Consider the following 23,796-nt stretch of genomic DNA (forward strand, 5'->3'; position numbering starts at 1 on the left):
CTCTGCTCTGGCTTGTTCTATGCTCCTCAGTAACTCACACCCGGCTTAGAGGATCCTTTAGTAGTGTCCTTATGGTCTGAGGTTCCCTCTGACCTCCTGAGCCTTGTTCACCGGTACCACCCACCTCAGCGGGCTGAAGGTGGGAGCCCGGAAGCACCCTGAGCACTCTGGAGACACCCAGGGCATATTGGAAACATATCTGCATGGCCCCACAGGAGAGCACAGTCAGCACAAAGCAAGGACCCAGAGTGTGCTGGCCCAGGGTCATCTCTGCTGCAGCCTCGAAAGTCTAAAAAAAATCTCAGTGTACAGGCTACATCCCAGCAGTCTATAGCAGCAACCTGAGGTCAGGAGAATACAGGCATCGGAGGTTATAAACAGTCCCTCGACTCCAGTGAGGAGCCATGACTGGGTTTTGACCTGGAGTCAATTGCACTGATCACGCAGTAGCCTGTGCCTCCTTCCCTCTCGCGGGCTCTCAGCTTGACCAGGGTGTAGGTAGCGAGGCCCAGGCTGTGTTCCCAGATGGCAGACTACTGGTCTTTCATGCCCTTGGATCACAAATGCAAGCTATTTATCGTGGAGGGGACAGACAGGATGTGTGGTTCGGTGCACTATATTCACACTGGAAAATCATCGAAACCAAACCTGAGTTAAGTGTGGTTCATGGCATGTCCCAGCAGAGATGATCCATCGATATGAGTGTGGGGTCCTATGTATGAGTGCGAGAACTTTCCCCAAGAGCATCCACTGTACCCTTGATGCAGATCCTGTGATTTGCAAGTGTCAGTTTCTGGTCAAACCTGAATTTGCCTCGGGATCCCTGGAGGAATTGTTACATCACTGGGCCTCATACCTATAGCATCCAGCTCTATGGGTCTGGGGGGAGCCTAACTCTTTGCACACACCCCATCCTGCAGGGTTCACCTGCCGACTTTAGCCTCACACTTCGAGAATCAGCCTCGGTTGAGCCCGTTGGATTCCAATACTATCATAGTCACTGAGTTATGTCAGGGGAAGATGTGAAAGCTGGAGACCCCCGGACACATAATTGGATGGGGTCTCTGATAGCACAGAAGAAACCCAGTTCTTACCTCAGTGACTCCAGGTCCCACTCGACTAAAGCTTCCTAAACAGGGATTCTTTGGATTCTGTATTCTTCCAGAAATTGTTTGCCCTTCCCCAGCCAAGCCCAGAAGTCAGTTGGCTTCCTGTCTTCACTGACAGTACCTTCTCCCATGGAACTCTTTCCTCCTTCATTTCTTTCCATCAGGGATACCAGGAACGGCATTCAACTTGTTACCCTTAGATGTGGGCTGTGGCCCCAGCATGCTTATGCCCAGGGTGTACACATTTTCAGAGAGAATTCCAAGCATTGCGGCTGTCCTAGCTGCCACCTGGAAGGATCCCCGAGTTGTCCCGGCCAGACAATGATGGGGTGGTGGGCACTACAAGAGGTCCTACTTTTCTCTCCTGCTCAGCAGGACTGAGATTCAGAACCTGTGGCCGTGCATGGACACTGGCCACTCCAGGGTGGGTGTTTCGGCTCCTGCAGCTTGCACGCACCTGCCTCTGTCGTGGGCATCGTGTAAAGATTGATGGTAGAGACACGGGGCTCCGGGGAGGCTTAATCACAGTGCTAACAGTGTTGGCACCTGTGTTTTCGGAGCAGTCTGCAGTCAGTAATTAGCCCGTGTCACACACTGGCAGCGTCTCCCACTCTTCTTCGCAACAGATTTATGGGAGTATCTTGCCCTCCCTGAGGAAGAGTCCTGGTCCCCAGGAGGCCAGGAGGGACCCAGAACCAGGCTTGGATAGCTGCCTCCTCTGTCTGTCTTCTTCAGAGCTCAGTCACTTTAGTTGCCATCCAGGGCACTTACCTTGGGACCAGGGTTAAAATTTCCTTCTTCAGCCTTGAACTGGACTCTGAGGGTCAATGCTGCTCTCACGGAGACAGCTGCAGAGTCTGGTTGCTGGAATCATGAAGGGAGATATGCAAAGGCCACACTAGACACCCCAAGCTTTACCCTTCATTTAACTGGGGAGAACTAGAGGGCAGAGGGGCTGGTCAAGGTCACGGTTAAGGCTTGGCACCCAGGAGGCACCCCAATCCACCTGATGGTTGAGACACAGTGAGCTAGCTTGTGACTGGAATGAGCCTTCCGATTCTTACACACTAGGTGCAGGGGAAATCCCTAATTCAACAGGATGGGCTGAACTCCAAGGACAAACTGACTCTGTCCATTGCTCTGTGCGGCTGGAGAGACACACCGATGCTCACCTGGGCTTCTTCCGGAGCCACCAGCCTTCTGTCCACTCCAGCACCTACATGAACCTGCGTGAAGTGTCCAGCCGGGTCCGGCTGCCCCCAGGACAGTACCTGGTGGTGCCATCTACCTTCGAGCCCTTCAAGGACGGTGACTTCTGCTTGAGGGTGTTCTCAGAGAAGAAGGCCCAGGCTCTGTGTGTCTACTTTGTGGGGGATGTTTTCTGAATGGGGCCACAGGTGGGAGTGCAGCCTTGGGGGGCACCCATTGCTGAGGCACCTGCCCCTGTATCTAGAGGATGTTAGGAAAGAAGGACACCCAGTGGCCCACCCTGGGTGTGTCTCCTGCTACCTCCACTTCACTAGGAATTTCTTCATCAGAAAAGTCAGGGCTGGGGAGACAGGGCACCATCAACAGCCTATTGACCAGCTGTCCTACCTCCTGGCAGAGGCTGATGAGATCTGGGGCAGGAATGTGCACACAGTAACACATACTCAGTATACACACCATATAGATACACACTAGTTATACACATTACATGAAACCCACATACTATATATACACTAGACATATATACAACATATGTGCCATCTATGCATCCCCTCCTTATATATGTATACTACACCATATACACGTATATATAGGGAAAAATATACACATGTATAGCATGCACGCTGTGTATATCACGTATACACACAACACATGCATCAGAAACATAACATACAAAACATATGTATATTATTCATACCACATCATATACACACACCACAACATGTGACATGCACACATACATACACCACATACATAATACATACCATATACTTCAATATCATGCAGTATGTATGCAATACCACTAATACATTACTCTCTCTCACACACACACCACACATACTCATTACACATACATCACACACAGAATATTCTCATAGACATCCAGAAATTATATACATATCCATGTACCACATACCACGTGCACCAAACACATACCACACTGCAAATCCTAACGCACAAAACATACACACTGTCTACCCCCCTGTCATGTACCCACCCCCATACTTCACATTCTCCATGAGGCCAGCAGAGGACATGGTGGCCATGAGGTTTCAGAAGAGAGAGCGGAGCCCCTGGGGTGAGATGGGGAGTGTCTCAGGACTCACCACGCTCAGCATTCTAGAATTCACCAGGGAGCAGAGATCCTCATCTCTGGTGGAAACTTCAGGGCAGGTCGTGGTTGGGGCAGTAAAGGGGGAGGATTCCTTATAGGGGTTCAGCTACACAGTTGTTTTTTAAAGCAGGAACTGAAAATCCTGGGTGTGAAATCAACTTCCCATTAGAGAAAATTCCCTCTGAAAGAACCCAGCCATTGGCTAAACTTGCCTTTTCATGTTTAATTTGCTTCTGTTTGAATTTCAGAGAAATTGGGGATGCTGTGGCTGGAAACCCACACGAGGTATGTTGTCACAGTACTTCCTCATAGGGACCACCAGCCCCAAAGAATGGTGCGGAGACTTAGTATTAATTATGAAGGCTTGGCCTTAGCTTAGGCTTGGCCCACTAACTCTTATAACTTAAACAAACCTATTAATCTACTAATCTACGTTCTGCCATGTAGCTTTTTACCTCTCCTTCATTCTGTATGTCTGACTCTCTCCGTGTCTTGCTGGTGTCTCTCACATGTGCCTAGATTCAATTCTCCCCCCACCCCCCACCCACCCAGTTCCTCTCTCTCCAGGGAGTTCCGGCTAAACTCTTCCTGCCTAGCTATTGGCCATTCAGCTTTTAATTAAACCAATCAGAAGGCTCCTTGTCAAAGACCTGTCTTCGTAGTGTACAAAAAGATTATCCCACAGCAGTGTGCAATCCAGTTATGCCAAGCTCTCACACTACTGTGTAGCAGACATTCAAGTTTCTTATTAATTTAATGGAGTTCTTTATATATTGAGATTAGTAACACTTTGTTTCTCTGGGACATAGTACTATAGTGTCTAAGAAATGACACGAGCTTCTGTTCACTAGTCTACACACACACACATGGACATGTGTGTATGTATGTGGGGTGTGTGTGTGTGTGTGTGTGTGTGTGTGTGTGTGATATCTTTCTGCTTCATGGGAAGGACCCAGGGGTGAGGGAATGTCTCTACCTGACACAGGTCCAGCTCCATCCCTCTGCTGTTCACCCAAATAAACAGCTGTATGCAGCTGCTACTCAAAGTGCCCTCTAGTGGCTGAGCCTGCTGTCCTGGAATGGACGGCAGTGGGATAGACATGTTCTATTATTGGGACTAATCAACCGTGTTAAGCTGGCGTTTCTACAGATGAGTGGGAACATCCCACCTGAGGATCCACCTGCCTGGGGCTTGCGGATGAGTTTATCTGGCAGGAAATGCCCTGTCACCTGCCTCATCTTCCTACAGTTAGTCTATCCAATGTGACTGCTCCTCAGGTCGGCAGCCCCCTTGTTAACCTTCTCCCCGAACCACTAGACCCATCCTGGGCTTGGGTCTCAGCAACTGTGCACTAGCTGCAGACAGGAGCTCAGCTTCATCACTCCCAGGGTCTTACCATGCTCACTGTGGGACACAGGGACACTGGAGGAGACACAGCATGTTAGGGTAGACAGTACAGAATCTACAAGTCTGTTTTGGTTTCTGTTAGCTGAACCAGGCTGGCAGGGGCTCAGTTCTGGCTATCACTGGGGCTCTCTGTCTCCATCTCCATGTCTTAGGGTTTTCTGGAGCCTCAACTAACACAAAGTCCCTTTCAGCTATGGGTCTGCCTTGGCCATCCTGGGATCTGATGACACGTTCCTTCACAGGCTGCTACATTTGGCTTGTAGCTTGGGAAAGTGCTAGCCTTCAGACAGAGAGCCTTCTGTGGTTTCCAGAACATGGCAATGGAACCATGCGAGGGATTCTGGGATTCCAAGTCCTGGGACTTCCAGCATATTCTAGTTCACAGAATCTTTGATTCTCTTTCTCTTTGTGGCCACTTCTGTCCCAACATATACATACCACACCACATACACATGACTTAATGCACATACTGTACACACATACTTACCATACTTCACCACATCCTCACCATAAAATATACCACATATGCTACTATATACACACCACACACATGCATACCCTATACCACACAACCACATAATTACCACATACATATACCATACATGCATACTATATACACATCACACACGTAATATATACCACAATGCTTATCAAAAATATCATATCCCACATATTTACTCACATATACCTACCATACAGACTGCATACTTGCACATACACATACCATGTATGTATATTATACACTTCATCATAACGCTACACATACCATGCATGTATAAAGCACAATAACAAGACTTATGCCACACACATACACAGAATATACACACACCATACCCACATGTGTACACACGGCAGTGGTAATGTCTTCATTAGACTCAGGACTTTTCAGGAGATAGGAAGAGCCGTGGCCTTCTGGAACTCCTGTGTCCTCACCTCCAAGTCATGGACAGTTAGATAGACAAGCAGAGGGCTTGGCTGCCTTGTGAACCAGCCACTCTCGATGTTCAGATGTGTGCCGTTGAGCAGGCCTGCTAAGAGGGTATCAGCACCCAGGTTAGTCACGAGACTCCTTCCTTGTCCTATTGTTACCAAATGTTTCTACAAATGTTCTGCCAGGAGAGTAGACACTCCTCGGGCAACACATTGTTTGAGACACTGCAAAATCTTGTTCATTGCTCACTGTATTTGCTCACAGACCCAGGGCAGCCTCCAGTTTGCCCCAGATAATGGATGAACAATTCTGAAGCTCTTTGTCATTGTACAAACACATCCTCCCATTCTGTGTGTCCCAGCAGTCCCACATCCAGCGTATGGGTCCCCTCATTGGCAGACTGTCTGATACAGACAGCATCTGTCCATATGTGTACACTGGATTGTCATGTATGTGCCTGAGGAGGGGTTTTGCTATGGAGCACAGGCTGGCCTTGAGTTCCCGTTCCTCTTGCCTTTGTCTCTCAGACTGGGATTCGAGGACGCACTGCCTCACTTGGCTCTGCCCTTTAAAATGTGATTTCATACCTTTTCTCCCCAGAATAATAGAATATTATGCTCCATCTAGAATTTATGGGCTCACCACTAGACTTTAAAGTACATGAACAATATAGTGACTTTCTCTCCTGTAAAACCACTTTAAATCATATGTGTGAAACTGTCACCTTTTCCTTATAAAAGAACCTGTGTGTGTGGCTTTTAGTTTTTGCATCTTGTGGGTGATGGTAGCATCAGTAACCTCATGTGAGAGCCATGGAAGCTGAGATAATAGGATGTTGTGGGTAATGGTAGCATCAGTGACCTCATGTTAGAACCATGGAGGCTGAGAGAATAGGATGTTGTGGGTGATGCTAGCATTGGCAGCCTCGCAGTAGAGCCACAAAGGCTGAGGGAATAAGATTTGGGAGACAGGAAATCTCATGGCCTACCAGAATGGGTGTTTTTGTTACTGTACAAATCTCCAAGTGTTGGTTTGTTAATTCTTTGAGCAGTCTCTGGTTGTTACTCTAGAGGATGGCAGAGGACATTTGAATCTTGGTTCTATCATTATATTAAATCACAGTGTAATCTTGTCTCCTGTCACTTAACTGTTTATTTTTGTGTTTTAATTCTACATTCTTTAGCAATGTAGTTAGATAATACATACCCCACTTCTCCTCTCCAACTCCCCGCAACTTCATCTTCATTTCTTTCTTCTCCTTCCCCTGCTTCATAATCCAATGAACACGATCAGTGCTGACCATAAATGGGAGCCAGGCCACTCGTTGGCACATGGGCAATCTACCATGGCCCCACGGCTGAAGAAAACTGACCTTCCCTCCATCAGCATCCATCACCTGCCAAAACCTTCTCAGTTAGGGTCACAATCTCACATACCTCACCTACCCACACTGGCATGTTGTGCAGGGCTGTGTAGGGAGATCACAGCTACCGTGAGTTCATGAGTCTATCAGCCTTCTCATGTCTAGGAGACACCACTTTGTAGCCATCCTCCCCGACCTCTGGCTCTTACTATCTTTCTGGGATGTTCCTTAGCTCTCTAAACCTCCGTTTCCCCATCTGTGAAAAGTGTATAGTAATGAGATGACCTCACAGCGTGGCCACACTAAGTCGCAGGCAGTAGGTAAGGACGACATCATTCCCGCCACTGTAACTTACGACTATAGCGTCATCAGGCTGTCTTGGGCCTTGTGTAATTACTCTAGTGGCTTTGGAAGAAATCAACATGGTTTCTGGAGACTCTTCAGGCTGTCTGGGAAGCTTCGGCTTTTCCGTTCTGTTTGGTGATGACAGTCAGGGATACTTTAGAAAGCATTCTGTCAAAGGCACCATAGAATGGCTGGTGATCTTCAAAGGACTGACACACATTAGCTCTCATTTCATTTTCAAGATGACACTATGTAACAGTCCTACGTAGGTGACAGTTTTTATCAGTCCTGGGTAGTTTGATATTAGCATTGGGAAGTGAGTGCTTGTCTGCAGAGATAGGTTCCAGCAAGCAACCCGTCTGTATTTCAAGCCTAGTCTTCTGGCTTCTGGTTCTGTTGTATCTGTTGTATCTAAAATGGTCTTAACTCCATTTTAGACTTTTTCTTCTTCTTTTTTTTATGACTCTTCAAAAAACACATATGAACAGCTTCACACTTTTCATATGATTTCTGGAGTTCTGATTCCTATGAGGTTGTTGGCAAAATCCTTAGATATTCTCCAGACCCAGCCTGAGATTTCCTTGTGTCTGTTTTTGTTGTTCTCTGAAAGTGATTCAGGGTTGAAACCCAAAATTCAAGGCTTAGGGGTTTGGAGAGATGGTTCAGCAGTTAAGAGTGTATACTCCTCTTGCAGAGGACATAAGTGTGGTTCCCAGCGCCCGGGCAGAGTAGCACACAACTGCCCGTAACTCTAGCTTCTGGGGCTCTAATACCTCTGACATCTCTGGACACCTACACTCACCCACAGACACATGCCCCTCCCCACACATATACATAGTTAGCATTAAAATAAGTCTTCAAAGAAGAGATTCAGGGGTTGTAGACTCAGCGAGCAGCTCTGGATCAGGCATGGCAACCTGCTGGACTGCCAACCCTCTGGGTGGTTCCCTTCCTTACCACCCACCTGTATTCATGACTTATCTGTGGCTATCAGAGGACACTGCACCCAAGGCAACTTTTGTAAGAGATTATCTAGGCTTATTGTTCCAGAGGAATAAGTGTCCATCCCAGCAGGCAGGCATAGCAGCAAACAGAAGCCATGCCAGCAGGAATAGGAAGCTGAGAGCTCACCTCTCCAAATGCAAGTCAAATCAGAGAGGGCAAACAGCAAGCAGAAGGAGGCTTTTAATCCCAAAGCCCACCTCCAGCAAGGCCACACCTCCTAAGCCTCCCCAGGCAGCACCACCAACTAGGAAACAAGGGTGCAAATGCCTGAGACTGTGGGCAACATTTTTCACACTCCCGTATGTCCCCACTTAGCGGGAAGCCTGGCCCAGCCCAGTCTCACAGTAGATGCTAAATGGCTAATGGTGGCCTGGGATTCTCCGTGTTTCACCCCACAGCTCCTGTTTTAACTTCATCACTGTCGTCCTTTCCAGACACATCTGTTGGGTGGAGAAGATGAACCACTTCCGGAGCCTGTTTGAGGAGTTCGCAGGCAAGGTGCGTGGAGGGCAGGTGCCTCCTGCGTGTGCGTGCGTGCGCTGGCAGGAGCAGGCTCGGGTCAAGCTTGTCTGCACTCCCCCGGGCTGCCGGAGCACAGAGGGCGGAGCTGCAGACTCTGGGGTTCCAGCCTGTGCCTATCATGTGTCACCTCTCCCTGTCTCAAGCTGGCAGGCTTTTCCTGTGTTTTGGGGAGAGACAGGGTAACTATTTGTTCAGAGGCCACTTTTCTTCCCGCGTTGACTGACTTGAGAAAATAGAAAAGCCCAATCTCCGGGTCTCGCCAAAAGCCTTTCAGTTTGTAAATTGGTCCTGTCAGATTGGGCCTCTGACTAGAAAGCCTGGGCAGCATGACCTCTTTAAATCGATAGCCTTCGGAGGTGGAATTGCCCAGGCTCAGCAGGAGGCTACTCAGTTAACCTGCCCTGGGAGTGGAAACACAGCCCTGCCCACTGGAGACCAGAAGTGCTGTGGGATCTAAGCCTGTCTCTGGTGTGTGTATGAATAGGATTGTGGTTAGGGTATGCAAGCTGTCCCCGCTCCCCTGTTCCTTCTCCCCCTGTCCTGCTGCCCGGGGTTAATTTTTGGTTCCAGTCATTTAGCAGTCACAAGTGTGAGCTCACCCAAGACCAAGTGTATCCCCACTGGCCTCATAGAAGTTGGGGATCCTGGATGGGTCATAAGGTGCTAAAGAGACCCCAAGAAGGGAAAAGCCATACTTCCTACCTCACTTTTGCCATTGAGGCTCCAAGAGACTTTCAGGACTTAAATGGAATGGAAGCCTGGTGCAATGGTCTGTCATCCCAGGAGTGTGGGAGTCTGAGGCTGGAAGCCCGCAGGAGCTAGGAGTTTGGGGACAGCCTGGAATATATGGTAAATCCTCTGTTGGAAGTGGGAGGGGATGAGGGAGGAATGGGAAAACACAAGATATACCAGACACCCTTGCAACAAAGCAAAGCAACCCTGCAAGCAGCCACTCTGTGTGGCCACTGACGTGCACTCCCATGGAATACATTGCTTGGCTTTAAGATGATGCTCAGGCCAGCATTTTTCTCAGCAGAGGCTTGTTCCCTCAGCTGCCAAGGGCCCATGTTTTATTTAGCACATCCAAAACACCAGAGGAAAAGCATTGTTGTTTGTAGATTTCTCTCCAAACCTGTCCTCTCTCTCTCTCTCTCTCTCTCTCTCTCTCTCTCTCTCTCTCTCTCTCTCTCTCTCATTGAGGAGGGATGGGGGGATGGAGAGGAGACACAGGCCACCATGCCCTCCTCTGTTAGTAAATGACAGAGGGTTAAGGTAGTCCAAGGTCACAAGGTCTCATGGAGGTCACAGCCAAGGTCCAGAGTGGTCTCTGAGAGCCCTATTTCATTCCTGGTCGAGGAATGAACTTATCTACTGAGAGGTTTTTCAGAGGGCTTCCGGGTGTCAGTCTAGAACTGAACACCCTACACCCCAGGGAGACCTTTGTGCACTTTTGGTCTCAGCTCTCCAAATGTTAGGACCTGGTTGGGGGGTACAGGAGGACCAGAGCGATTGTCTAGACTGGAACCCAGCGCACCGTCCACTGCTTCTGCTGCACCCCTTGTCCCTCACCCTGCCTGAGGTCTATCTGGGTGTTGAGACATGTATCTTCTCTCTGGCTCAGTGTTCACAGCAAATACACACGGGCTGCTTCATTCCCTGAATCCGAATTCCAGCCTGAAATGTGCTCCTCTATGGAATAGCAGCCCACACATGTGCGGGAAATCTGGCACTTGGTGCCTGTGAGCCCCAAGCTCTTATGGTACAAGGAAACAAGCCCTTGTACGTGTGTGTGTGTGTGTGTGTGTATGCACGCGCACACACACACAGTGATTAGTAGTTTCTATAGTCATGGCTCTTTAACTGTAGCCTGGATACGGTTTTGATAAAGGTTTAATGAAGCCACACATGGGGCGTGAGGTACACCAGCGCTGGTTCCCACGGTCACTACTTATCTCACTCTGCCCTCTGACCAAGCGAGTCCCATAAAACACAGCGAGAGGCTGGGTTGGCAGCCTTCTGTGGAGCCGGGTGCCAAGCTTGTACCATGGACATCTCTCTGTTTCCCCCACTAACTCTTCTGTGCTCTTCCGGGCTATTGGACACCAGAGGGGATGGGGAGGTTGAGTTTCTAAATAACACACACTTTGGAAAATCAAAGGGTGGGTGGATGTAGAGTCTGCCTGTGGGCGGAGCCCTCGACATTAATTGGATACCATGAACAGCTTGTTGGGTCTGACATAATTCACATTTGGGCTCTTTCTAGGATTCTGAGATCAGAGCTAATCAGCTCAAGAGGGTCCTGAATGGAGTGTTTTCTACACGTGAGTTCTCTCCTGCCAGAAAGTCCGTGGGCATGCAAGAGAAGTGCCAGGTGGGGCTAAGAGAAGGGGCAGGCAGGGATTGGCCAGAAGTACCCCAGGTAGGGGAGGGGTCCAGGCTGCCTCTGACCTTAGAGATCCCAACTCTGTCTGGTGAGGCTGGGGAGGAGATGGCATTGGAAGAGCGGAGACTCACACTTTTAAGTACCCAGACCCGGCAGGATCAAGAATCTTGACATCAAATGCAATTATTTGTAAGTCCTGAGAGCAAGGAAGCCGGGCTGGGCTTGATTTATGTGACACTCTTCTACAAATGTAATGTTGCCTGAAGACACTTTATAGTACTTCTTTGGGGAAGCAGGTGGGAGGGGCGATTCTGACTGTTCTTGTCTATACTCAGTTGCCTAAAGCTTCAGACTTCTGCTAGCCTTTGGGACTGCCCAGGTGTCCACCTGCTCCCCAAGGAGGGCATTGCATCCTGTTTCAAACCTCAGTGTCACTGAAGCCAGTGTGGAGCCAGGCACTTTCTGCTCTGGTCCGGCCATGGTCAGGGATAAGCCTTCGTCTGCTTGGGTGATGGGCTCTCACTCTAACTCAGAGACAGACAGGGACCTGAGCAGTGTCCTGGGGCTCAGAGCTCTGCACTAGCTTAGGATAGCCCTTCAGTTCTATGCTCTGCTCTTGCTCCTTCTATGGCTTAGAGCAGAGAGGAGGAGGGGCTCCAAGGTCTTTAGCACCCAGGTGAAGGCAGAGGGCAGGGATGTCTGGAGATCCAGCAAGACTCCTGTGGCTTAACAGCAACAGCTTCATTGAGCCACTGTGTGTTGTGACTACGGAGCCAGGTGGCCAATGTTTAAAAGTCAGCTCTGTTTCCTACACAGGTCAATGACTTTGAGCAAACTGTATAAGCTCCTGGGTTTCATGATTCTTGTTTATAAGACGAGTATGATGATAACATCTGCCAAGCAGTGTTGTTCTCGAGAGTAGATCAGATGGTGACAGGGAGAGCCAAGGAGGGGCTGGGGTGGGGATGGAGGGTAGGTGGGCTTACACCAATATCCTGGTAACAGAGCAGAGCTGTTTTAGTAAGAACTCAGCATGTTTTGCTTCCCATACCATGATGCTCAGCCAGTTCTTGGTTGCAAATAGCATCAATATCACCAGTTGTGTTTCCATTTGATGGCAGGCAAAACTAAAGCTTACACAAATAAATCTGTGGGCAGCAGGGCCGAGGTTCAGAGGTTCAAACACAACGCCAGTGCTGCTCAACACTATATCCCTGGCTACCAGGAGGCTGGCGGTATCTGTCCTGAGCCTCCCACAATGCTCTAACCGTCTCCATTGAAACTGTACTCTCTTTGATAGTCTCCTACTGTCTAGATCATTTGTCTCCCCTGTCTTCAAACAACCCTGACTCCCACCTTCTTTTCTTTTTAAATATTTAGGAACAGACATGAAATTTGATGGATTCAACATCAACACTTGCAGAGAAATGATCAGCCTGCTGGATGTATCCTTTAAATGTCACATCTTTTTTTTTCTTTTCTGTTTTAAAGGCTCCTCTACCTTTTTCCAGTAAGGAGGGAGGGGAGGGGAGAAACTGCGAAAAGAAGCATACTTACTGATCATATGTCAGAAATGGTGTTTGAGTTTTAAAGAAAAATGCATCGTTTTGTAAATTGTCTTGACCGTACTTGAGACTATCTCCCAATTATTCATAAAAAAAACAAGATATTCCATAGTTGAGTACCTCAAGCTATGGAATTTAGAGACAGCAAGTGGTTTTCACCTCCTTCTTCCTCCACACTAGTTGAGCACAGTGCCCCCACCTGCTAGAATTTATCCAGCTCTTCACCCTCACCCGGGCCCCTCCTGGCTCCCCTCATCATTGTATGAGCTTTGCTTCAGACTCTCAACATGGCCCTTGGGTCTCCACTACCAATAGTTTAGGATTATGATACAAGATAAAACCTATTTGTTCGCTCTGATCTCATCTCCTATTGAAGAACGGTCTTTTCAGTGTTTGCCAGAAAACTATTACACAAGACCTTAAGCTGCATGGCTGACAAATAATAGACATGCCATATCTTACAGTGTGAGGTGCTGGGAAACCTAGGATCAAGACACGGCAGATGTGTCTCCTGGTTCCTGGCTGTAGCTTCACAAGGCGGAAGGGGCTTTCTCTGGAATTACCTTTATAACAGCACAATTGCATTCATGAAGGGTGCCTCTTGGTGACCCAATTACTTTCCAGAGGCCCCATTTCTTGATCCCTTCATACTGGGATTAGATTTCAAGACATGGATTGGGGGGACCTAAACACTCAATCTATTATAAATGGGTAGGAGTTTTCATTGATGAAGAGAGAAAACATTATATGCGTCAAGGAAATTCTATATGAAGGTACAGGGCACTAATGGATCAACAGCATTTCCTTAAGATTTGCCTGGGACAGGTCCAGGTGGCCATTCTCCATTTACTGGTGGTGCAGATAAATCCTTTAGCCTAAGGAGGCCTGCTTCAGTTCTTAGGGTCTCATTCATGATGAAATCTGGTAACTTACTCCAGGAGCCTTTCACCAGTGCCAGAGAAGGCAGGAAGAGTGACTTTACATATGGCAGTGTCTGTGTAAAGTTGTGGTAGTGGAGGGTGTGCCAATCTCCGTTCACGTTATTATTGATAGATAGGTGGTGCTGTCTAGTGGCCTCGGAGCTCCAAGTGGCCACTAGCCGAATAGTGCTGGAGCCCTTCTGCCCTTGGTCCCATGGAAGTGGGATTAATAGTTCAACCTGTGATTAATAGTTCAAGTTTGATTAATAGTTCAACCTGTGATTAATAGTTCAAGTCTGATTGACTTTGCCATGGTTAGGGTCTTGGTTTCAGAATCATTCTCATCAAAGCTTTCTGGTGATTTCAACTCAAATTCAGATTTGGCTGTAGTTACGTACCCATCATTCCCAGTGGCACCGTATCTCTCAGGGCTGCTGACTTGGTGATTCTGTCTTCTTTTGGAGTCTTTGCTTTTCTCTCCCCATTTCCCCTTACCCCCATTCCACCCTACCCCCAAGTTCCCAGTTTTTGCCCAGCAATCTTGTCTACTTCCAATATCCAGGAGGATAACTATATGTTTTTCTTTGGGTTCACCTTCTTATTTAGCTTATCTAGGATCACAAATTATAGGCTCAATGTCATTTATTTATGGCTAGAAACCAAATATGAGTGAGTATCCCATGTTCATCTTTTTGGGTCTGGGTTACCTTACTCAGGATAGAGTTTTCTATTTCCATCCATTTGCATACAAAATTTGAGATGTCATTGTTATTTACAGCTGAGTAGTACTCTAATATGTATATATTCCACACTTTCTTCATCCATTCTTCCATTGAAGGGCATCTAGGTTGTTTCCAGGTTCTGGCTATTACAAATAATGCTGCTATGAACATAGTTGAACAAATGCTTTTGTAATATGATAGGGCATCTCTTGGGTATATTCCCAAGAGTGGTATTGCTGGATCCTGGGGTAGGTTGATCCCGAATTTCCTGAGAAATGCCACACTGTTTTCCAAAGTGGTTGCACAGGTTTGTATTCCCACCAGCAATGGATGAGTGTACCCCTTACTCCACAACCTCTCCAGCAAATGCTATCAGTGGTGTTTTATATTTTATCCATTCTGACAGGTGTGAGATGATATCTCAAAGTTGTTTTGATTTGCATTTCCCTGATCGCCAAGGAGGTTGAGCATGACCTTAAGTGTCTTTTGGCCATTTGAACTTCTTCTGCTGAGAATTCTCTGTTCAGATCAGTGCCCCATTTTTTAATTGGGTTGATTGGCATTTTGAAGTCTAGTTTCTTGAGTTCTTTATATATTTTGGAGATCAGTCCTTTGTCTATTGTGGGGTTGGTGAAGATCTTCTCCCAGTCAGTAGGTTGCCTTTTTGTCTTAATGACAGTGTCTTTTGCTTTACAGAAGCTTCTCAGTTTCAGGAGGTCCCATTTATTCAATGTTGCCCTTAATGTCTGTGCTGTTGGGGTTATACGTAGGAAGTGATCTCTTGTGCCCATGTGTTGTAGAGTACTTCCCACTTTCTCTTCTATCAGGTTCAGTGTGTTCAGATTCAATATGGGGTGGTGTTTAAATCTCCATGTGTGGTAAAAATGCCTGTGCAGATTAAGAAAGATGGCAAGCCTATTAAGATGTAGTTCATATGTAAGAATATGCTTAGTTGGGATGGACACGCCATTCCGTGTGGCTTTTGTCAGATTCGGAGTTGTGCAACCATCACCACCTGGTTTAGAACACTTTCCCACACCCACTTAAATCCTGCACTACCATTAGCAGTCATTCTTTGTTCTCCCAACTCTCATTCCATCACAGCTACTACTACATTGTCTACCTCTGTAAATCTGCACATTGTGGACATTCATCTCCATGGAATCCTACAACAGATGGTGCTCCCATTAGCATGGTATCTCAAGTGCTAGAATGTAATCGGAGACTGCTCATTCATTTCCTAGCTGTCCAGACCCGAACCATCACACAGAAACTATAATAATTACAACATTGTTTGGCCATTGGTTCCTGCATATTTATAGGTAGCTCTTAAATTAACCCATTCTAGTATTCTGTGTAGTGCCAGGTAAGGTTCCAGTGGGCATCTTTCTTCTTCTGCAGCTACACAGTGTTTCCTTGATTCTGCCTACTCTCTCTCTGTATCTCTTCCAGTGTGGATATATGCTGCCATACTATAGGCCAAAGCAGCTTTATTCATTAACCAATAAGAGCAACACATATACAAAAGAATATACCCCATCACTAGAATATACATCAGCATTCCCTCACCCATGGAAACTTGAAAATGCCACTGCTTAACTCTCAGTCTTGGAGACCCTGACGAATAGGTCTATCTAGACTTTGGAACAAGCAAAGATTCAAGTTATGTCTTCATTGCTTATCAGGTATACACATTTAGAGACGTTACTAAATGCTTGGGCTATTAGGATCTTTTTCTGGAGAAGAATAGAATAAGAATGTCTACTTTATGCAACCATTGTGGGGGTGATAGGAGATGCAAGCATAGAAAGTGCCAAAACTCGGGGTGCTGTTTCCCTGAGCCCAGTACCCTGCCAAGAATGGTTGTTTGTATTGTAGGGAGGATGTGAGCTGTGGTCCAGCCAACATCCAGTGCTCTGTGGAGACTGGTTGTTTGTGTTGTAGGGAGGCTGTGAGCTGTGGTCCAGCCAACATGCGGCACTAATCAGAGACACAGTCCAGACTGGATGCTCTGACAGGATGGGGATTTGGGTCAGCCTTCCACAGCTTTAATGAAATACCTGAGAGGATGGGCTTGTAACAGCAAAGACTTCTTTGAGTCCACAATTTGGGCTGTTTTGACCTATGATGAGGCAGCAGAGAACGGTAGAGAAGAGAACTGTGTACCTCATGGTATCCAGGCAGTAAAAGAGAGAGAGGAAGAGGCAGGACCCAACATCCCCTGCAGGGGCATGTCTCCAGTGGCTGCATTGTTCCACTAGACCCAACTTCTCAAACCTCCCCCAACCCACTCCAAGAGTGCCATGCTGAAAATTGAGCCTTTATCAGGCGGACTTTTGGCGGTCATTCCAGATCCAGACTGGAGCAGAGAACTTTGCACAGTTGGGCACAAACTGGACTCGTATTTGGCTGTCTAACATACATGGGGAGGTTTGATGGCCTGTTCTGTAAGACAGTGCTGCTTATTGGTTGGTGTGATTGGTGAGAAAAGAGACTGAAATTTATGAGGGTAAGGACAACTTAAAACCAAAACGCCATGTCTAGTCCAGCAGTCAGTAAGTATTCTTGGAAGAAAGATAAGTTGGATATGGAAAATTCCAAGAGCCTTCCCAGCATGCATACATTTTTGGTTTTGTTATAGCATCTGAGAAGACCCCTGTGGTTGCAACACCTCGTAAATTTTTTGACATTCTGACAATATTAATGTGATTTGAATGAGAAGTTGCACTAATCACAGAAATTTTAGTCTGGAAGTGAGTGTATAAACCACGTAGCTCTACCGGCTGACCCTGGGATAATGAGGGTGTGGTGTTAGTCAGGGTTGTCATTGGGAGCTTTCAGGCTGCTGCTTTGTTCTTCACTCCTACCTCTGTGCCTGGCCTCTGGGGTGAATAATAGACCTTCTAATTTTAATTCCCACCATCACCCCATTGTGTGGCTTGCTTCAGACATGGAAGGAAGTCAACTAAGACTTCAAGGCACTCACTTAGCTCATAAGAGGAAAAAATACACTGATGAGTCAGGGTTTGTTCATGTTGGCCTTTAACAAGCTTAGAGTGATGGGACTGGAACCCTGGGACCCGCAGAGCTCAAGACACTCTGGCTGAAGATTCGCAAGTATCTGGTAACTAGCACTTTTCTCTTCCTCTCTTGAGAGAAGGGCATCTTTCTGGGCCATGACCCCTTTTCTCCTTTCTGACCCTCTCTAATGCTTATTCCTGGAATGCTCTAAATCCTAGTCTGTTAAGACTCTGGTCAAAACCACCTGAACCTGGGCACATTGTTCAGAAGGGAGCCTGGAGGCAATGGCAGTGGGAGACACTAACGTCCGCCTCTCTAACGATAGCCCCCCTCAGAGGAAAAGTGCTACACTGACCTTTAGCCCTGTTTCTACTGCTTGGGAGCTTCTTCGAAGATGTCAGTGAAATCTCTTTAGAGCACATCCTTAGCTTCCCAAGAGAGGAGCCGAGTGGGAGGAAAATGTTGTCCAGGGCTGTGCTATTCTCCATGTGTGATTTCTCTCTGGCTTCAGGAGATCTACCAAGAAATGGACCACAACCATGTAGGGACCATTAATGCCCATGAGATGAGGACAACCCTTAAGAAAGCAGGTGAGGACCTGTCCTGTAGAAGAGGCCTTCTGACCCAGGTGTGCTCAGTGTAGATAGCTGTTCTCATGACAGTGGCTAAGGGTCATTCCTGAGAGCTTTCTTACACTGGATGCCAGCATGACAGCAAAGCCTTGCTGGGGTCCATCCTGTCCAGGAAGGAGGAGACCACGGTGCTTTGCATCTTCCTGTTACTGAGTCAGGCAGTGACAGTGGTGACAAGGTGTGGGCTCCGCAGGGGTCCATAGACACAAAGCCCCTTACCCTCTCTATCTGTCCCTTCCTCTGGTTGTGTAGCCATGGGTGTTTTCGGGCTGAGCTGCTGTTGGGCCAGGGAGGGAGCTGGTGGGACATCCTTAAGAGTGGAGAGACTTGTTGGCAGGGCATCTCCCGGGCCTCCCCGGGGGAGGCAGAGTAGTTCTGATTTACAGATTTACACAGAATCCTAGAGAGCACCTGTGACGCCAGCACCTTGAAGCTTATCAAGAAAATGCTAAGACCTTTGCGCCGCCCATGACACAGTCCCTCTTGGCCACCAGGTTTCACTCTCAACAACCAGGTCCACCAGACTATTGCCATGAGGTATGCATGCAGCAAGCTTGGCGTGGACTTCGACGGCTTTGTGGCTTGCATGATTCGCCTGGAGACCCTGTTCAGTAAGCCTCGGTTTTCTTTAGCCTCGCTTCTTTCCCTCAGAGACACAGAGCGTTGCGAGGGCCAAGCTAGGTGAGAGCCCTGACAATGCCATTGGAGCCGGGGGACTAAGGACGTATAGATGGGATTTTTTATAACTGTGATACTCAGGAGGAAGGGGAGATAATCACTTTAGGGCTGCAGATGTCTGGGCTGGTCATACCTAAGGGCCAAAGTTGTTTTTCCTTGGAGATCTGAAGAATGCTGTCCTGATTATTGAGCTATACAAAGTCTCTAGGCCAAGGCACTGAATCTCTTAAGGGTCCTATGTTAGGAGCTTTAGTGTTTATTCACCTGTATGCCACCATGAGGGTAATTTGAGAGACCGTGCCACCTTCCAGGAAGAGGGTGGGCTCCCTCTAGAAGGCAGTAGCTGTATTCTTCCCTTGCATCTTGGGATGCTGTTATCATTTAATAGGTATGATATCTTCTTAAGGGAAGGGGCCTTCCTTCCATTGGGGGAGTACAGGGTGAGAAACCTTAGGGGCAAAATCAGCTAAGCAGAGACAGAGCTGAGGAACTGGACTTTCCACAACCCACTCACCAAAGAAATGCCAGTTTCTTGGCTGATGTTCGGAAAGTGAAGACCCAGAGGAACCGTCTCCACTGACAACTTGGTCCATCCATTCAGTCTGGGAGACACCTGCCATCATGAAAACTCATCCCGACTGCTGGTCCCTGGGGTTGATGAGATCTGGAGGGCAGGGGGTGGGGGGAAGAAAGCTGTGGTTTGGTGTGGGCTGACCAGAGACAGCGCTCTGATGGTCCAAAACCCAGAAACAGACCTGACTTCCTTCCTTCCTTGTCTGGTGTTTCAGAACTGTTCAGGCTTTTGGACAAGGACCAGAATGGCATTGTCCAACTCTCTCTGACTGAGGTAAGTGACTCAAGGCTTGAGGAACTCCTGGTAGACAAAACTTTGAAATCCCTGAACTGAAAGGTGCCAGGCTGTGTTTATTCCAACCAACCAGCTTATTTCCATGGAAACCCCGGCATGGTCCATGGTGGGTGTGAGGAGAAGGAATGGGACAATCTCTTCAATCTGTTAAGCATTCTCATTAATTAATATAATTTAATCAAGTGCCTCCCTCTTGCCTCTTTCATCCCTTTCTTTATCTTAAAGATAAAGTAATAGCCGGCTGTATGGAAAGCCATTTCAGAGAGGCAGACTGTTGTTAACATGGACACACTTGTATGTGCGTGTGTGTCTGGTGGGGGACCAGGTGTAGTTTAAGATGCCTGACTCCTGAGACTTCTGAGTTGACATATAGGAGGCACTGGAAGCCAACACTGGAACCGCAGAAAGGTAGAGTACAGAGGCAAACTAAGGCGTGTTCCTGCTGTGCACAAGTCCCACAGTCTCTGTGCAGAAGGCACCTGTCACTGGAAGGGGCATACTCTGGATAACGGAGGCTCTCGCTGGCTGCTGCGGAGGGCCAGGGAGAAGGCAGTGTGGACATGGCCCAAGGGTCCAAGTTATGAGGCAGCATTGGCTTCTGACCTGCTCCTGGGACAGTGGAGCTAAAATACTTCCTTTGCCATGTTAGAGGACTGGGTTATTATGCTCTCTGCCATGTTAGAGGACTGGGTTATTACCCTCTCTGCCATGTTAGAGGACTGGGTTATTACGCTCTCTGCCATGTTAGAGGACTGGGTTATTACGCTCTCTGCCATGTTGGAGGACTGGGTTATTACCCTCCCTGACATATTAGAGGGCTGGTTTATACCATCTGAGTCCAGTTACTTTTTGTTTTTCTTGTGAATGGAAATGATAATGAATATTTCCTATGATTGAGGAAAAGCTTTCTTTGTAACATATCTGTGGATTCCTGTAGATAGCTGGAGACTAGTGTAGCACGTAAAAAGTGTTCCTGTAGAATTATACACAGGTACATTTAAGAACATTTATGCACACACATATAGAAAATACAGATATAAATATAGAAATCTACACATACATATAGGAATGCATACAAATATATATGAAATATAGATATAAATATAGAAGTATATACATATATGCAACATATAGAGACATATGAATAAGGAATATATATAAGGATATATATATGTTTGTAAAGAAATATGTATATGAACATAATTGGACATAATATGAACATAATATGAACATTAATTATGGGCCTTTAGTTCCAGAACCTCCTAAGATACCTTGATGCATCAGACCTTTGTATAAAATGGCATAGTGTTTGCATAGGACCCATGTGCAACCTCTTGTACACTCTAAATTCTCTCTATACTGTACTGATGATGGCTAACGGAATGCCAATGCTGGACAAAGAGCTGTGCACTGCACTGGTTAGGGAGTCTATGACAAGGAAAGAAATTTGGTCCTATTCAACACAGATGCAATTCTTTTTCTGACGAGCTTTAACCTGCTCTTCAGTCCCGGGCATGGAACCTGCAGTTATTATTGCAACAAGACCCATTGTGCTCACCAATACACCTACTTTTGGAAGCCCCTTTTGGGTGTAGCGCTTTTTCCAAGTCATGCTTTCTGGAGCGTCTGAGTTGGGAGCTAGTGACTGTGTTAAGGGCTTCCTGGGAGTGAGGGTGGCCCTGGTTGGAGGATGGAGCTGTGACAGGTGGTGACTTACAGGGCAGGAGGACTTCTGTGGCCAAGGCCCACATACTCCCTAGAGGCTATGCACTGATTTTGTCTTTTCTTTTGCAGTGGCTGTGCTGTGTGCTGGTCTGACCTGGTGCTTTGGACATCAACAGCTTCCCTGCCTTCCACTTGTCTTTTTGCAATCTTATGAACATGTACCCTCAAGTGACATTTTCTGATTGTTGTATTGTCCCAGATAATCACTGTTCTGTCCCAACAGAGCAGGCTGGGGAGCCCCAGATCTCTCAGCAACACAGAGCTATGAACTATTTGAGTTGATCCCAAGGCCCAGTGGAAGGAAATCAGCCAGTTAAAGTCATGGGCCAGAATGGTTTCTGCCTCCCTCTAGAGATGGGCGATGGTGCAGGGCAAGCTGGGCTTTTCATGCGATGGGGAAAGATATGACTCTAAGCTACCAGAAGGCTGAAAAAAAGTGGGTGCTTTCTTGGAGGAGAGTCCTGCTGGAAGCGGGGCTGCTTCTGCAGGTCTTTGGGGGAAAGAGGTAGAGTTTTAGCTCTGCCAAGTAAGGCCACAGGCCTTTCTAGAGAAAGTATCTCACTGGGGGTGGGCTTTGAGAGCTTAAACTGGGCTTGTGGTTCAAGATGTGAGCCCTCGGCTTCCTGCTCCTGCCACGGTGCCTTCACTCCATGGTGTTTTGTCACAGCACTAGAAAAGTGACTGGTACAACTGTCTACGCACTGAGACATGTTGACTGTGGTCTCAATATTCAGTCCAATTTTGAACATCTCCATAGTCACGGTAACCCCAACACTGTTAAAAAATTTAAGCTGTCTTCTGAGACTTGAGGCAGACTCTTTAACTGTGACCCTCTACAAACACAAGCAGGTTATATACTTTCAATACACTGTGGCACCGAGGGAGGACTGGGAGGCCGGTAAGGAGAGATTAGACCAATGCCAAACAGAGAAAGTACTAAATTATATAGTTCTGTGTCTGGATACGGGGCATATGATGACGTCATTTGAGATTCAAGGGGCTGGGGCAACCCCTCCCCAGCAGCCTGCAGTACACATGGGCTCCTTTTGGGGAGCCTCCAATTACTGCCTATAGGTTTTATCAGCATATGTCACCTGCTCTTGGTGTTTCCAGTGTCCTGGTGTCTCCACTGAAACTTGGGCATCATCTTTGCAGCCTACTCGGGGGTCCATGTAGGACCCTCAGCTCTTCTACACATTTCCTGGCCTTTGACTCTTCTCCAGATTCTCATAGTCAAGCTCTACAGCATCTGCATTCTCTGTGCTCAGAAACTCAGCACGACAACATTAATCTTTGTCACCCACACAGGATATAGCCAAGATTCCCAAGATGATGGTAGCAGTGGGTTCTGTAAACCCCAAAGCCTGGGGAAACAGTTCCTGAGTGGCCCTCAGGCATTCTTTATAGACACTCTCATTTCAAATGTGTTTCTGTACCCTGTTACCTTCAATGCTTGGCATCTTCGCCTTGAGGTTTGCTCTTGAGCCAGGGCAAAGAGCTCAGTTTGCCTTTACCAGCAGCCATGCCTTTGCTTGCAGCATTCACCTGGTTCACTGTTTTACCTATATTCAGACTCCTTTGCTGAAGGTTTGACAAATCCTTCTGCTCTACTGTGGCGGTCTGAAAGAAAATGGCCCCCAAAGGGAGTGGTGCTATTAAGAGGTGTGGCCTTGATGGAGGAAGTGTGTCTCTGTGGGAGCGGGCTTTGAGGTCTCTTCTCAGGCTTCACTTGGTGTGACAGTCAAATTCCTGTTGCCCTGAGTCAAGATTTGGGGCTCTCAGCTCTAGCACCACATCTGCCTGCATGCCTCTGCCTTCTCTTCCATGATGATAATGGACCCAACTTCTGAATCTGTAAACAAGTTCCTCATACCCCATTAAATGTTTCTTTGTAAGAGTTGTTATGGTCATGGTGTGTCTCTTTACAGCAATTTAAAAAAAAAAAAACAAATAAGACAGCTACTCTTTATCCTCAGTGGTTCTCTCTGTAAATCTGGTTTAAAACAGCCAGAGATAACTATGCCACAGCATGTATGCTCTGCCACCTCAAAATTTCCTTTACTAGATAAATGAATACATGACTTTTGAATCCAACTTTTATTGAAGGCATGAATGAAATCCATCCCTTCTTGTCAGGGTATAACATGAATGACCCTGGGTCCTGTTTTCAATGTGGTCTTCATATCTACCTGAAACAGGAGGAGCACAATCCCTACTTATTGCCATATTTCTTTTGGCATTCTGATCTTCTGCTCTTCCACCAGAACCTACCATTT

General features: G+C 47.2%; 1 protein-coding gene across 1 annotated transcript in view; it reads left to right on the forward strand.

The window, feature by feature from the left end:
* Positions 1–23,381, forward strand: part of Capn8 (calpain 8) — a 73,067-nt gene extending 49,686 nt beyond the window's left edge. The window contains 10 exon segments of the mRNA XM_050142813.1: positions 2,266–2,485; positions 3,683–3,717; positions 8,919–8,982; positions 11,270–11,327; positions 12,770–12,834; positions 17,652–17,720; positions 18,129–18,207; positions 18,744–18,860; positions 19,716–19,774; positions 21,590–23,381. Of these exon segments, the coding sequence (XP_049998770.1) occupies positions 2,266–2,485; positions 3,683–3,717; positions 8,919–8,982; positions 11,270–11,327; positions 12,770–12,834; positions 17,652–17,720; positions 18,129–18,207; positions 18,744–18,860; positions 19,716–19,774; positions 21,590–21,613 (790 nt within the window). The 3' untranslated portion in view covers positions 21,614–23,381.
* Positions 23,382–23,796: the final 415 nt, after the last annotated feature.

This window comes from Alexandromys fortis, unplaced genomic scaffold, assembly GCF_014885135.2.
Source record: "Alexandromys fortis isolate MF-2015 unplaced genomic scaffold, M_Fortis_MF-2015_v1.1 scaffold_51, whole genome shotgun sequence".
NCBI lineage: Eukaryota > Metazoa > Chordata > Mammalia > Rodentia > Cricetidae > Alexandromys > Alexandromys fortis.